At 44.5% G+C, this 17,286-nt stretch overlaps 1 protein-coding gene across 1 annotated transcript in view; it reads right to left on the bottom strand.

The window, feature by feature from the left end:
- Positions 1-17,286, bottom strand: part of PRKAR2A (protein kinase cAMP-dependent type II regulatory subunit alpha) — a 136,277-nt gene that overhangs the window by 71,408 nt on the left and 47,583 nt on the right. The window contains exon 2 of the mRNA XM_082265192.1: positions 10,165-10,200. Within this exon, the coding sequence (XP_082121318.1) occupies positions 10,165-10,200 (36 nt within the window). The remainder of the gene's footprint in view (positions 1-10,164; positions 10,201-17,286) is intronic.

Below are 17,286 nucleotides of genomic sequence, written 5' to 3'. Positions count from 1 at the left end.
TCCTTCCTCCCACGTCAGAATCTCAGCCATCTCCTGGGCTGCCCGGGCACTCTTTGTGCCCCTTTGATGATTGAAGTAGGCTACAGCCGTGGCATTGTCTGACTGGATCCGAACCAGGAGACTGAGCAGTCAATTTGTCCATAGATCAGACAAATCTTGATCGCTCCGAGTACCAGAACATCGACTGGTAAAGAAGACTCCTCTGTCGACCAGACTCCCTGGGCACAGGGGTCGTCCAGCACCCTGCCCCAGCCCAACAGTCTGGCATCCGTGGTGACCACTGTCCACAGCAGTGGTATAAAGGACTTGCCCTGACTCAGTGCAGGCGACTGAAGCCACCAACAGAGTGTTGACCTCGTGAGGCGGCTCAAACTGATCATTCTGCCTGTAAGGACTGTAGAGCCTTGTTCCACTTGACAAGTATCTCCTTTTGCAGAGGCCTGGAATGAAACAGTGAATGGGACTGCCTTAAAAGGTCGATACCATCTGACTCAGGGCTCTCATGCATGTCCGTAGAGGAGAGATAGCTTTCCAGCAGCAATCGATCTCTCCCTGCAACTTCTGAAGTTTGTCCCCGGGAAGAAAGATCCTCGCCACAAAGGATTTCAGAGTTGGTCCCAGGACAGACCGAACTCTTGAAGGGTCTGAACCATGATTGACCGATCGCCCAACAAGGATGGTGAGAGTTTGCTCTCAACAGGAGATCGTCCAGATATCCTAGGATCGCAATCCCTCTTTTGCGCAGCAACGCCAAAACCGGGGCCAAAACCTTGGTAAAGACTCTGGGAGCGAGACCATAGGGTACCGCGGCAAACTGAAAGTGCTCCTCCGCACCGCAAAAGGGAGATACCTCTGGTGTCCCCAGTATATATAGGGATGTGCAGCTACACATCTTTGATGTCAATGGAGGCTAAAAAATCCCCCTGCTCTAAAGACGCTACTACCGACAGAACGGATTCCCTCCAAAACTACTGCACCCGCACAAGCGGTTCAAAAACTTTAGGTCCAAAATAGGATGCACCTTGCCCTCTTTCCTGGGCACCGTGAACAGGTTTGAATAAAAACCTTGAAAATCGGTCCTGCGAGGGATCCAACACAATCACTTCTTGTGCAAGGAGGTCCTGCACTGCCTATCTGAGATCCTTCAAGCAATCTGGAGACAGACGAAGATGTGAGGGAAAGAATAGGTCTGCAGGGCCGAGACCGAAATTCAAACTTGTACCCAGAACGAATCGGTTCGTGAACCCATTTGTCCCGGATCAAGGACATCCAGGGTTCCAGAAAGAAATGCAGATGTACCCACACCACAGAAAACGGGTGAGGGCACCACTTCATGCAGAAGAGGATTTTGTCCCCCAAACCAGACTGACTGGTCTAAGGCTTACCCGAAAAAGCCTTTTTGCTCCCTCCAGAGGCCCTGAATGGTATCTTTCTCTAGTGTCCCTGAGAAACGAAAATGCCTTTGGAGAATTGGGGAAGAAGAGTACTCTTACCCCTTGTGAGGCCTTTTATCAACTCATCCAAGGAGTCTCCAAACAATCGCTCACCCAGAAAGGGGAGATCTGTTAAGGCCGTCTGGAAGCCCGGTCAGCCAACCAGCTCTTAAGTCACACCATGCATCAAACACTAAAGAATAGAAAATTGAACGACCGTTCTTAAAATGAACATCTTATTTTGAAGCAAGACATTGTTTCTGTATGGCCAGCATAAGTGATAGCAGGTAGCTTTTATCAAGCCACCTGCCTATGACAAGGGTATGCATCACACATAATATATTACACTTCTGTCTGAAAATCAGCAAAAAAAAAAAAAAAGTCTTCATTTTTTCTTTTCTTTAAATAAACAATTTGATCTCTGAGTCTCCTGATATTTACCTATCCTATTGATTATTCGAAACAATCGGCCAACTAATCGATTATGAAAATAATCGTTAGTTGCAGCCCTATTTCAATCCATCTATGACCGGCTTTAGCCTTTAACATCTCTTCCAGTTTGAGAAAGGTCTCCAGACAAGGCCAGATAAACACTGCAAATCCACCTCCAATCTAACAGCTTAGAAAGCAGACCCTCCCCCACTGCAATCCTGTCCACAAGCTTTCAGCTGGCAATTACCGGTAGTTCTTCAATCCAAACTGTATCCAATGGCAAAACGTTGTTAGAACGTTTGTCAGGTTTTATTGCTGTTCCCTCCTGTGACAAATTCCCCCAATGGCGGATATTTACTAAATCTTGTACATACAGAATCTGGTGCAGCTTTGCTTCAGCATATTCAGTTAAGCTTTGACCATAAAACCTGGAAGCTGGTTGGTTTCTATGTACAGCTGCACCAGTTTTAGTAAATCTTATGTGTCCTGGTGAATGTTATCACGAAGATAAAAAGTGATGGAAAAATGGGATTTTTGACTTACCGTAAAATGTTAATTGATGGACACAGCTCCTGATCTTCATGACCATTGGGTTATACTGCCCCCTACAGGAGTAGGACACTAAGCAGAAAAAGACTCTGGCTATGCCTATGGGGTATACTCCCTCTCTCTGCTATAGGTACTCCGTTTTGTTACAAGCAGTGTCAGAAAAATTGCAACTCCATAGAGGGGTGGGTGCTGTGTCCGTCAATGAACATCAGAGAAATGAATTTTACGGTAAGTCATAAATCCCATTTTCTTTCGTTCACTGATGTACATGACTCCTGATCTTCATAACTATTGGGACATCCTGAAGCAGTGTTAAACATGAGGGGTGGGAACCGGAAAAAATTCCCAAGGTTAAACAGTAGCAAACCAGGCAACAGGAGCTTAACCAAAACTGAAGCCCACCGGAAAAAAATACAACATTACACCCTCAAAGAGGATCAGGTCCTCTAAACAGTAGCCTGCAAAACCTTTGCTCCAAAAGAAGCATCCGCAGATGCAAACACATCCACTTCATAGAACTTTGTGAAAGTGTGCACCAAAGACCAGATTGCAAACCTGCAGCACTGACATCTGATGACGGAAGGCCCAGGAGGCACAGATTGTATGGCTGAATTTGCATCCGATTTGGACAGAACACGCACAGGACCCTTTTTTGGGTCCGCAGCAGAATCGGATCACATGGTGGTTTGCACCAATGTGATCCAATTAATGTCCGAACTGTCAGTTCGCACTGCGATATGTGAACTGATTTGTGGGTAACGTTACCTTTGCATTTACAGCACCCAGCAATTTGCATATGGCATAGTAAACTGCCTGCGATTTGAATGCAATGGGGGAACCCGCAGCGGATTCGCAGGGTACCCACATTGCATATATGTGAACCGAGCCTGAGGTATTAAAACACGTATGAGCCGAGGAGGGTCCACGTCTAGGACGAGGTTCCTTGCTATTAGTAGCTTGCTGAAGAAAAAGTACTCTTTCCCCCTGTGAGACCTTTAACTATGTCATCCAGGGTAACCCCAAACAGGCGATCCCCTTTGAAAGGGGGAATCAGTCAAGCCCTTATCCGCAGACCAGAATTTAAGCCAAAAGACACGCCGAAGGACCACTGCCAAAAAAAAGCTGAGCCACTAAGGGAGCCGCATCCAAAGAGGCATCACAGATAAACTGCAGCCCCTGGACCAGCTGGTCCGCTAGCTCAGCAAAGGCAGGGGGGAGCTGTTTTCCCTCCAAGTCATGGTGTAAAGCTTAGCCCACTTGGTCAGAGTTTGCGACACCAGGGCAATGGTAAATACCAGCCTCAGTGCTGAACCAGCCAGAGTGTACATATTGCGGTCCACAGCCTCCGCCTTCCTGTCAGCCAGATCTTTAAAGGCCGGGGATTCTTCAACCAGAATCTTGGTTGCCTTGTTCAATCTGGAAACCTGAGGGTCCACCCACCAGTGGAACTGTCCACTTCTTAATAAGGGACTCCTCATAGGGGTAACCCCTAGAAAATCGCTTATGGACCCCAAGAGGACGCTTTGGTAGTCCCCACTCTTTAGCGACAATTTTGTCAAAATAGGCAGGGAAAGGAAACCCCTTTGCCGCTTTGGAAGGTTTGCGAGTGGCAAAAGGGTGCATCCTCCATCTTCAAAGTCTCACGCTCAGATACAATCAATGCTTCCACCAGCACCTTTTCGTGTGCAGTTACAGATGTGTAGGAATCATCCTCTGTAGGAATCATCCTCACTATCTGAGGATTCCAGGTGCGTGGTCGCAGACCCACGTCCGCAGCGGCTGAATCAGACTCAGGACCAGATGAGGCAGAGGAAGGCGGGGTGGGGGCACTTTTTGCTAGCCCGTCGCCTGAAAACCACCTTTACTGGGGACACAAAGGACTCCAGGACCGCCGTCAGTGCATCGATGGATGGTTGGGACACGGAGGGCCCCGCAGCCTCAGAGAGGGGATCAGGTGGGGAGATGTGCTCCAAAGACTCCACGAGTCACCAGGGGGACCCAACAAAAAGTGTAACACACTGCAAAGGGACAATCCCCACCGCGCCAGCACAAGCACCTGGTCGCCAGGCACAAGAACTAAGCGATCCTCAGCAGAGAGAGAGAACCCCACCAGACTCACCACCCAGCAGACTCCGGGACCTGCAGTCACCAGGATAATCTGCACTCCATGTGCGGCAAGCAGGAAGTGAAAAGATCCAGGAAGTGTAAATTTGCCAGGAGCAGAGATCTCAGCAAGGAACTAGGTCCTTACTGCTGACTAGGCAGAAGAAAAAAAAAAAAAATGTGTACCTATAGCAGGGAGAGGGAGAATAACCCCTGGGACTGCGCATTGGTGTGGCCAGATTCTTCTTCTGCCTAGCGTCCTACTCCTGCAGGGGGCAGTATAACCCAATGGTTATGAAGATCAGGAGCTGTGTCCTTTAATTAACAAAAGAAATACAAAATTTTACCGATGGCACCAAAACAAGCAGTAAGCATAACAGCCCTTAGTACAACGGCTTACAGACCATCCTTCACCTGCAGCACTCAAATACATGAGATTCCATTATACCCCACAGCTCAAACACAACCACTAGCATGAAAATACAAAGACTTCAAAAGCATTAGGACACAATGTTACCTGCTATGGCCTCAACCACTAATTGTTGATCTAATAGAAATAATTGCTCTGACCTGTAAAAGATAATGCCCAATTATCAGATAACCTGCTAAAAGCCACTGATCATGTTACTATGTTCCTGTTGTAAGGTTATACAAGGCCATCAGCTCACTCCTTACAACCAAGTCCAGCTTAAAGCCTGGCACACACAGTTTCTGTGCAACCCAGCATGTTGCACAAAAAATAATAAAACTGACCGATCCGGTCAGAGCCGCTACACTAACCATCAACATTAGTACAGTGATATCCCCCACTGAGCTGTTGTGTTCTGACAGGGGGACAGCCTCTTCACCAGAACACTCCGATCAGCGCTCTCTGCCCTTGGCTGAGAGCGCTGATCAGGAGTCGGTCGGTTGCTGATTTTCCAGCATGCTCCTTTGGCTTCTGTCAGATCAACCGACATACACAGCCCAAATGTTGGCTTTTTTTTCTTTTTTTCTTTGAACCGGCAAATCTGTGACATTCGGCCCGTATGTACCCGGCTTTGTGAGGTGAAATGGTTCTTACCCAGATTGTAGCTTATATGTAAAAAACGTAAGCCTATTCACACTTTATCCATTTTACCCTTCACACTAGATGCAGTACAAATTCACAGCGAATTCCTCACCGCATCAAAATCGCAAACCCATTCATGCAAACAAATTGTAGTGTTTGTAAAATGCAGAATCAGATCACATCGGTGTGAACACCCATGCGATCCAATTCTGGTCTGGACAAAAAAAAAAAAAAGGGTGCCAATGCAGTACGATTTGAGTGCTACAAATACATGGCTCAAATCGCACATCACAGACACCATATGTAATTTTGCACAGAAATGTGCTGAAATTCCAGTGCAAATTACACGCGGTGTCCTGCACAACATCAGTATGAACCCGAGCTTGAAGAGGAACTTTAGTCAGAAAATGAAGTCCTGCTGGATCACTTCCGGCTGGCCCCTTATGCAGGTATATCTATGTAAAACATTAAAAATAAGTGTTTATATTGTTTAAAAACCAGTAATACACTGTCTCACCCTACTCTGCACATGCTCGGTTGCTCTCCATTTTTAGGCACTGTCAAGATTGTAGAGGCCGATCTGCTGACAGCCTTAAAGGCGGAATTAAGCCCTCCTATACTTTACAGCTAAGGAAGCGGCTACTGTTTGATCTTTAAAAGCAGAGTTTCACCCAAAAGTGTAACTTCCGCTCATTTGCTGTTTTTGACAGGTACCCTTCCCCACTTCTGGGAAACGGCGCCGCAGGGCCGTCCCACGGAAGTTTGGCCCCCTCTTCCTGCCGGCAATGGCGGCGGCAGCACCCAAAAATCGCTGGACTCCCGGACAGGTAAGTGTCCTAATATTAAAAATCAGCAGCTACAGAATGTGTATGTAGAGGGTAGGCATAAACCACTGTTTATAGGGATGCACCAGATAGAAGGTATCCAATGGCGACTTCAATGCGTGAGCTGAATGTTTCTCCACTCCACCATATCCAACTTGTGGCTGGCGATACTGTACTCTAATGTAGCTCCCCCATAACAAAAGATATAAAGTGCCAATAGTGCATTATCTTTTTAAAAAAAAAAACATTAAAAAAGAAACACACTTACATGGCAAATGGAAGGAACTGGGCATAAACAATGGTTCCAAGTGTATCGAATGTGACCGCCTGCAGTGCGGAACACGTGGTGTGGCGTGACGGCGAGGCTACTCCCCCCCCCCCCCCCAGCGCGTTTCTCCTTATCAGACTCCGGTCCCAAACGCCATGCAGTCACGCCACACCACGTGTTCCGCACTGCAGGCGGTCACAGAGGACATAATAGAACATTAGCCCCCCTTCAAAGGTGGGCCACATGCCGTGATGCAGAAGCGCAAGCAGTGTACCCTCACTAAAACAGGGCAGGTGTCCCACAAAATAATGGTGGCAAGGCTGTCAAAAAAATGAAGCGCCCCCACAGCACTACCCCTTCAAAGTGAGGTGTCAAGCTGACCACATGGTCTAGCAAGGTGCGGCCTAAATTTTTGTGGAGGCCGAGCTGCAATTGCACGGACCCTTAGCCCAGCAGGTGCCCAAAAGAAGAAAGTTGGCTTAAACTACACACACTAAGGCCGCCCACCAACGGCGGCGCCCGACTCGGCATAAATTTTTGAATGCGCCCAGCTGCCAGGACACGAAACCCACATTGACCGAAATTTTAGAGGGGGGGGCGTCCAGTGGGGTTATATCGTGGCTGACCTAGCGCGGAGTTGCATGCACTCGCTGGCCTAGGGGGGGGACCCTAAGGATCTATAGTATCCAGTTCATCACCCAGTCCAGCACTTGAACAAAACAAAAAGAGGAAAGATTTTCATATAAAAAGAAAAAATTGCCAGGACCAGAGATCCCAGCAAGGAACTAGGTCCTGACTAGGCAGAAAAAAAAAACTGAATACCTATAGCAGGAAGTGGGAGTATACTTCCCAGGGACGGCCCCATAGGCGTGTTCAAGCATTTTCTCTGCCTAGTGTCCTACTCCTGTAGGGGGCAAATGAAGAGCTGTGTCGTCAATGAACAAAAGAGAAACTAAAGTGAAGAGAGAAAAAAAAAATCTAAATTACGGAGAAAAAGTGTGTGTGGGGGGGGGGGTTTGAAAAAGTCTGCTTTAACATGCCCCAATGCACATTTTAAATCATATTGAATCAGAAAATAAAGGCAGTTACTACTTGTAAATCAATAGCATTCATAATGCTGAGGAGAAAAAAAAAAAAAAAAAAACACAAAAGGCCAACATTCAATTGGCAGCTAAAAAGAAACAGCTTTTGTTAGCTCCTGTTTTCATAAATCACACCCAGAGCCTCTCAGGAAAGCAACAGATATCCTAAGGCACTAAAAGCACAATCAGCTAAAGGCAACATATGCACAAGGCTAAACTTAACACTAATCCTGTCACAAGACAAGTGTCAGGGAGATACAGGATTATAAAATACAAGCAATGTACACATGCTAAGCATGCAGCAGAGGATTCCACCTTTGGTTATCAATACAGCTAAACTTCAGGATAGTAAAACAATCTATCCAAGAGTTCTGTTCACTTAAATAGGAAAAAAATAAAAAATTATAATTATATATACATACATATACACACACACTGACAGCTTGATGAAGAACGGGGATGCTTGAAACTGTACAGTCCCTGATACAATGTAGGTAACTTGAATAGAATTTTATTTGGAAGTAAGAAAAAATTGCATCTGGAAATTGTATCCTCTATTGATACTTAGTCACCGTGGATGTGCGAGAGCCCACCATTGACACGGTCTCCTGTTTCCATGGAAAGGGACTCACCCTACAAGTATATGCACACATACATGCACACAGTGCCTTGAAATGGTATTCACATCCCTTGAAATATTCCACATTTTGTCAAGTTACAGCCAAAAAACAAATGTATTTTATTGGGATTTTATATGGTAGACCAACAGAAAGTGGCAGAAAATTTATCGTTTTCAAATTTTGTTTTACAAATAAATATGTGAAAAGTGTGGCGTGCATTTGTATTCACCCCCGACTCAATACTTTGTAGAACCACTTTTCGCTGCAACTACAGCTGCAAGTCTATTTGGGGATGTCTCTACCAGCTTTGCACATCTAGAGGGGGACATTTTTGCCCATTCTTTGCAAAAAAGCTCAAGCTCTGTCAAGATAGAATTGAGAACGTCTGAACAGCAATTTTCAAATCGTGCCACAGATTCTCATTTGGATTTAGGTCTGGACTTTGACTGGCCATTCTAAACACATGAATATGCTTTGAATGAAACCATTCCATTGCATCTATGGCTGTATGTTTAGCGTAGTTGTCCTGCTGGAAGGTGAACCTCTGCCTCAGTTTTAAGTCTTTTGCAAATTAACAGGTTTTCTTCTAAGATTGCCCTGTATTTTGCCATTATTCATCACCTCAACTCTGACCAGCTTCCCTGTCCCAGCTAAAGAAAAGCATCCCCACAACATGATGCTGCCACCACCATGTTTCACGGTGGGGATGGTGTGTTCAGGGTGATGTGCAGTGTTAGTTTTCCACCACACATAGCGTTTTGCTTTTAGGCCAAAAAGTTACATTTTGGTCTCATCTGACCAAAGCACCTTCTTCCACATGCTTGCTGTGTCCCCTACATGGCTTCTTGAAAACTGCAACCAGGACTTCTTATGGCTTTCTTTCACCAATGTCTTTCGTCTTGCCACTCTTCCATAAAGACCAGATCTTGTGGACAGATTCTCCCACCTGAGCTGTGGATCTCTGCAGCTTCTCCAGAGTTCCCATGGACCTCTTGGCTGCTTCTCTGATGAATGCTCTCCTTGACCGGCCTGTCAGTTTAGGTGAACGGCCATGTCTTGGTAGGTTAGCAGTTGTGCCACACCGTTTCCATTTTCGGATGATGGATTGAACAGTGCCATGTGAGATGCTTAAAGCTTGGGATTTTTTTTTTTTTTTTTAAATAACCAAACCCTGCTTTAAACTTCTCCACAACTTTATCCCTGACCTGTCTGGTGTATTCCTTGGCCTTTATTTTGTTTGTTCACCAAGGTTCTCTAACAAACCTCTGAGGACTTCACAGAACAGCTGTATTTATACTGAGATTAAATTACACACCAGTGGACTCTATTTACTAAGTGACTGAAGGCAATTGGTTCCACTAGATTTTATTTAGGGATATCAGAGTAAAGGGGGCTGAATACAAATGCCACACTTCGCAGATATTTGGGAAAAAAAAAAAAAAAAATTAAAAATTGAACCATTTATCAATTTCCTTCCCCTTCACAATTCACATTGTAAAGTGCTGTGCAAACTGTTGGCGCTATATAAATCCTGTATGATAATAACAATAATAATAATAAGCGTGTTGGTCTATCACATAAAATCCCAATAAAATATATTTACGTTTTTGGTTGTAACATGACAAAATGTGGAAAATGTCAAGGTGTATGAATAGTTTTTCAAGGCACTGTAGGTTTTCAATTTTTCCATTTGGTTATTCTAGTCACTCTTTACATCCAGTGTAAATGTTTTGCATAGAGACAGAATGTGTGTGACAATGACATCAAGCCACATTACATCACATGACATAGTAAAAACTTACCCGATACCCTTCTGCTATATCTGTTTATGACAGGAGCTGTAAGGGGGAAAAAAATAAATAGGTAAGTCACAGAAGTCATGGTGAGAACTAAAGTCAACATATATTTCAGCCCACGATTTTTTTTTTTTTTTTTTTAAATTGTGACCTTTTAATGCGAGAAGTCTTATGAAATAGAACTGCATCCAAAACAAGGGACAGTTGCAAAGTTCAATGCTTTGTAATGTTAACGATAAAAATATATTTGTACATGTACAATATGCAGCCTTTTGTCAAAATACAGACCATTACATACACTATCTACATACGTATATATCCAGCTATAATTATTTCTACTCATTAAACATTTAAGGACCAGGCCTATTTCAGACACTTCTTGTTTAGAAGTTAAAGTCAGCCGATAAACATTAGTACTTAATCTCATAGGCAACGCTTTTAAAATTTCTACAGGTTATCAGTTTATCGTTAAAGAGGAGGTCTAGGGCTCAAATTATTGCTCTCACTCCAACGTTTGTGGCGATATCTCACATGTGTGGTTTGAACACAGTTTACATATGTGGGCGTGACTTGCATATGCATTGGCTTCTGCGTGCGAGTTCGGAGGGACGGGGCGCTTACATTTTTTATTTTTAAATTTATTTAATCTTTTATTTTTACACTGTCCCTTAAAAAAAAAAAAAATTATATATTATATATACAGTAAAACCTTGGATTGCGAGCATAATTCGTTCCAGAAGCATGCTTGTAATCCAAAGCACTCTTATATCAAAGCAAATTTCCCCATAAGAAAAAAAAATGATTCGTTCCACAACCATTTATTCATAAGTCCTTCAATTTATAGTCCATATAAAAAGATTATAGCATTGCGATAGGTTGTGTTACCATAAAATGTCCATCCACAAATAGCCGCTTCCACAAGGGGATTGGAAGCAAAATCCAACAGGAGCTACAGGGTATCAAAAAAAAGAGAGGCGCCTCTAAGTGTAGCAATATGGTTCCATATAATGAAGGTACAACATTTAGCAACTCACATGGTTGATGAATAAAGAGGCACATCTAAGTATGCAGGCATCCGGGGTAAAGCTGTCCACATAGACCATCTTCTGCACCACCGGCTGCCAGTCTGTAATCCTGACCAGGAAGACCACCCTGCAGTAAAGCGATCTGAAAGCGAGGGGCAGCATGGAAGGGATGACGTAGATGACAGTGCGGAGGATGGTCCTATCTGGACAGCTTTACCCCTGATGCCTGCATCCTTAGATGTGCCTGTTCCAATCATCAACCATGTGAGTTGCTAAATGTTGTACCTTCATTAAATGTAACCATATTGCTACACTTAGAGGCGCCTCTCTTCTCTTTTATACTCAGCTGTGACTTGAGGCTACATGTATATCAAGACATCGCTTGTAAACCAAGTCAAAATTTATTTGAAAATTTTGCTTGTCTTGCAAAGCGCTCTTATACCGAGTTACTCTCAAACCAAGGTTTTACTGTATATATATATATATATATATATATATATATATATATATATATATATATATATATATATATATATATATATATATATATATATATATATATATATATATACACACACACACTATATAATATATATATATATATATATATATATATATATGCATACATACATACATTTATATATATTTTCCCCGCTACTGACAGCTCCGGTAAGCAGGAAAACGACCGGGAAGTGGCGGGAGGGGGAGCACCTGTCCTGCCCCAATAAAAGTGATCCCACGGTCAAGCCATCGCTGGGATCACTTTTATGTGAAAGAGGACCGCCGACCCTGTAAGAAAACACCGGGGCCATGGCACCGATCTGCTGCAATAATACCGGTATTTAACATCAAAATACCAACGTAAAACTGCGGCGGGCAGTCCGGAAGTGGTTTAACAGGAAATCCACTTTAAAGTAGTGTTAAAGTGGTTGTAGAGGCCCTAGGTTTTTTACCTTCATGCATCCTATGCATGAAGGTAAAAAAAAACTATGTGCAGCCCCCCCACCACAACTTACCCGAGTCCAATCTAGATCCAGTGATGTGCACGAGAGCCCTCAGGGAATTTTTCGTCTTCAGCAAGCTCCTGACCGAGCCGCAGCTCTGCGTGTGAATGTAAACGAGTCTGCTTGGGTGCCCACTATTGCAATCTGTCTGATCTGAAGGCACTCAGCAGGGAGGGAGAAGCCAAGAGCGCCGGCGAGAGACCCTAGAAAAGGAGGATATGGGCTGCTCTGTGCAAAAACCACTACACAGCAGGTGAGTATAGCAGTTTTTTTTTTTTAAACAAAAAAACAAAAACAAACAATGATGCCATTGAAACTGTATACTAAGAGCCGGTTCACACTGGGGCGACTTGTCAGACGACCTGGTCGCCTGACAAGTCGCCTGCCATAGATTACCACAGGACCCGTTATAATGTGTCGCTCCGACTTAGAAAAAGGGTCCTGTACTACTTTGGGGCGACCTGCATTGACTTCAATGATATGAAGTCTGTGCATGCCGCTCCGAGGTCGCGGTGCGCGCTGTGCACCGCGACTTCACAGGTCGCCCCGGCAAGTCGGGTCTCTCCTATGTGAACCGGCTCTAAAAAATGAAAGTCCTTCAGGCCTTTGCAAAGACATCGCCTTAAGCCAGTTACAGGTCCCTGACAAAAATATTTGTCTAATCAGACACCTAAAATCTATAAAGCTGGCCTTACATGACTAAAATTTTGTCCCAAATTCTGCTGATTCGACTAAAATTTGAGTAGTTTTCGGTCCTGCAAGAAACACCTGGCTCAAAAAAAGATGAATAAAATAAAAAATTTACTGAGCCAGGTGTAAATTCATCTAAAAAATGCTGACGGCATCCTGTCAGATTTGGTTTGGGTATTGAGTGATGAACAAGAGAAATCCATTCATGTCTATGGCTAGCCCACGGTTTTGATAAGGATGCCAAAGCCAATTACGCTGGAAAGGCAAAGCAGAATTTAGCACTCTGGCCCTTTCAGAGCCACATTCTGGAACACTGAAAACAGCTGACTTGCGCAACCCTTCTGTCAATGCTCAGCAAGTGGTGGCGTTTTCCATTTCAAAGTCAAAGGAGGGAAGCCCCTTTAATGTGAGAACTGGTAAGCATTCACAAAGGAATGTTGTACAAGTGGAATTTATTGCATAGTATTTCTTTCAGACCCAGTTCCTATAACGTCTTCTTGCAAACTCTGGTTTGAGCAATAACAGTGTACAGTGACCCCCCAAAGAACTTTAAGTACTAGGCACTTTTACCCCCTTTCTGCCCTGACCAATTTTCAGCTTTCAGCGCTGTGGCGATTTGAATGACTATTGCGCGGTTATGCAACACTGTACTTAAACAACATTTTTATCATTTTTTCTGAGACAGATTTTCTTTTTGTGATGTTTAATTACCACTGGGATTTTTAGGCTTTGCAAAAAAAAAAAAAAAAAAAAAAATTTGGGAAGAGGAAAAAAAAAAAAAAAAAGTTTAGTTTCAGTTTTAAAATTTTTTGGTAAATGAGATTTTGACATAGCGTAAAATCAATTTCTCTGATGTTCATTGATGGGCACAGCTTATTCTTCCTAACCATTGGATTTGACTGCCCCCTACAGGAGTAGGACACTAGGTAAGAAAAAGCTTGACTACGCCTTTGGGCAGTCCCAGGTGGTATACACCCACTCTCAGCTATAGGCACTAAAGTTTTGATACAAGCGGTGTCAGAAGAACTACAACTTCAGAGAGGGGTGGGTGCTGTACCGTCAATGATCAGAGAAATGGATTTTACGGTAAGTCAAAAATCCCATTTTCTCTTTTGTTCTTTGACAGACAGCTCCGGATTCTTAACCACTTAAGCCCCGGAAGATTTTACCCCCTTCCTGACCAGGGGTTTTTTTGCGTTTACTGCGTGACTTTAACGGACAATTGCGCGGTCGTGCGACGCTGTACCTAAACAAATTTCACGTCCTTTTTTTCCCCACAAACAGAGCTTTCTTTTGGTATTTGATCACCTGTGCGATTTTTTGATCATGCGTTATAAACAAAAAAAGAGCGTAAATTTTGCAAAAATAACAATATTTTTCACATTTTTTTATATAAAATTCCCCCCCAAAAAATGTAAAAATCAAAATTTTTTAACATTTTCGGCCAATTTGTTTTATGCTACCCAAAAAAAAAAAAAAAAAAACAAAAAAAACTCAAAAACTGTATTTTGATTGGTTTGTGCAAAAGTTATCGCGTTTACTAACAAAGGGAAAGATTTTTGTCATTTTTGGTGTTTTTTTTTTTTTTTAACGAGTAATGGCAGCGATCTGCGATTTTTTTTGCGGTACTGCGGCATTGCAGCAGACAGATCGGACCCTTGACGGACATTTTTGACACTTTTTGGGGTACCAGTGAGATTACTGCAGTAATCAGTGCTATACATATGCACTGTTACTGTAAAAATGACACTGGCAGGGAAGGGGTTAACTTTATTGGACAGGGAGGGGTTAAGTGTGTCCTAGGGGAGTGTTTCTAATTGTAGTGGGACATGGCTACTAGTGTAAAGACAGACATCAACGGTTCTACATAGTAGAACCGTCTGATCTCCATTTTTACAGGGGAGAATGACAGGCGGCTTGTTTACATAAGCCGCCCGCCTTTCTCCCGCTCTACCGACGATCGTAGTGTGACCGGCGGACATCGGGTCCGCCGGTCACACCCCCGCACTCCTCCATGAACGAGCCTCAGCGGGCGCGCGCTCGCCCGCTATTGGCTCAAAACCCGGTGACAGGCGAGCGACGTAGACCTACGTCACTCTGCCTGGCCGGGGCTGACTGCCGCAGTAAATATACTGTGCGCAGTCGGCAACTGGTTAACCAGTGAGACGTCCCAAAGCATGTTAAACATAAGGGGTGGAAAAACATCAGAAATAAATTCCCAAGGCTAACCATAGCCAACCAGGTAACAGAGCTCAACCATAAACTGGAGCTCACCTGAAAAAAATACACCCCCAAAGAGGACCAGGTCCTCTAAACAGCAGCCAGCAAAACCTTGCGGCCAAAAGAACCATCCGCAGATGCCAAGACAACCACTTTACGAAATCTTTGTAAAAGTGTGAACCGACGACCAGGTGGCCGCCTTGCAAACCTGTGTCATTGATGCTTGAAGATGGAAAGCCCAGGAGACACTAAGCGCCCTAGTAGAGTGCACCTAAACAGGGAAAGGAGGAACCTGACACCTAATGCAATAGGCCTGAACCACCGTCCGATCCATCTGGAAATGGTCACAGAAGCAGCTGACAACCCTTTGTGAGGTCCGTCCGTGAGCTGAAAAGAAAGTCTGACTTCTTAAAAAGACTGTCGCTGTCAGGTATACCCTAATTGCCCGGACCACATCCAAGACATGCAACGCAATTTCCTTCAGGGGTTTAGGCTGGGACACAGAGAAGGCAACACAATGTCTTCATTCAAATGACAGTCAGACCACCTTAGGAAGGAATGACGGACAGAGGCACCTTATCCTTGTGAAGTTGTAAAGCACCATAGGGTGGACAGGATAACGCCGTCAGTTTCTGACACCCTGCATGCATGGGTGATAGCCACCAAAGGCCACCTTCTGGGGCAGCATAAGCAAGGAAGCCTCCTGAATATATTTTCAAAGAGAAGCTTCAATAGAGCTGAAAGCACCACATTAAGATTCCAGGGTGGCAACGAAGCTCGCATTGAAGGAACCAGGAAGTGTGTGGCCAAAGGTCGTTGGAAAAAGACCACCAAAACCCGATACCTGGCCCTTGATGGTACTCAAGGCCAATTTTTGTTCAACCCCTTGTTGAAGGAAGGTCAAGATCCGCTTCACCAAGAAGGAGCGAGAATAAACCCCAAGAGACTCACCCCACACAATGTACGTCTTCCACGTACAATGGTAGATGTTCCTAGAGGCAGATGTCCTAGCTTTTAACAGTGTAGCACTCACCGATTCAAACAAACCTCCACCCTTCAGCACCTGGCATTTAACAGCCAAGCCATTAAAGCCAGCGACTGTAAAGCAGGATGGAAGATTGGTCCTTGGGACAACAGATCCTCCCTGAGAGGGAGTCCCCAAGGAGCATCGGCGACCAGCCATAACCAGATTGGCAAACCAAGACCGGCGAGGCCAGTCGAGCCACTAGAATGACCGGAATCCCTTCTGCCTGAATTCTGCAAAGGAGTCGTGGCAGAAGTTTGAGAGGGCTGGAACGAATCACTCAGTCCACCTTAGAATGCCTGCTACTTACCAAGCCACCAGGACACTTCTTGTGCCCCCTTGGTGATTGACAGACCACAGCCATGGCATTGTCCGAATGAATTCGTACCAGACACCCCTGAAGACGTTTGTCCAATGAGCCAGACAGTCTGATCACTCGGAGTTCCAGTACACCAATGTTCAGTCTGGACCCCCTGAGCACGTCTGTGCTGAGGACGCCTCCCCACCCTGAACAGGCTGTCATCCCTGGAGACAACTGTCCAATACAGGAGAAGGATTTTCCCTGTCAAAGTGCCAGAGAGCGAAGCCACCTCTAGAGACCGTGACCCATTTCACCAGATTGCACCACTGTCTGCCTTATCCATCTGGAAATGGTCGCAGTAAATGCAACCTGCTCCTTACAAGAAAAAGGAAAAAAAAAAAAAAAAAAGAGAAAAAGAATCCGATTTACAAATCTACTTAGTCGCCGCCAAGTAAACCCCGATTGCCTGAACCACATCCAAGGAAGGTAAGGTAATCTCTTTTAGATGCTTAGGCTAAGGACACAGGGAAGGCAACACAAGGTCTTCATTTAAGTGGAAACCTGAGACGATCTTAGGAAGGAACGACTGGCAGAGACACAGCACCACTTTGTCTCGGTGAACCTCCAGGTAAGATGACTGATAGGACAACGCAGCCAACTTCGACACCCTGCGTGCAGAAGTAATAGCCACCAAGAAGGCCATCTTCTGTGACAAAGTGAGTTCATGAATATTTTCAAAAGGCGGTTTTTAAAGAACCAACAGTACCAGATTGAGGTCTCGCTGGAGGCACTGAAGACCTTACAGGAGGAGCCAGGTGGCGTACCCCCTAAACGAAAGTGTGAACCAAGCAATTGGTGGCCAAC

This window comes from Pelophylax lessonae (genome assembly GCF_965119305.1).
Source record: "Pelophylax lessonae genome assembly, chromosome: 8".
Taxonomy (NCBI): domain Eukaryota; kingdom Metazoa; phylum Chordata; class Amphibia; order Anura; family Ranidae; genus Pelophylax; species Pelophylax lessonae.
This window is presented reverse-complemented; position numbering and strand designations above follow the sequence as displayed.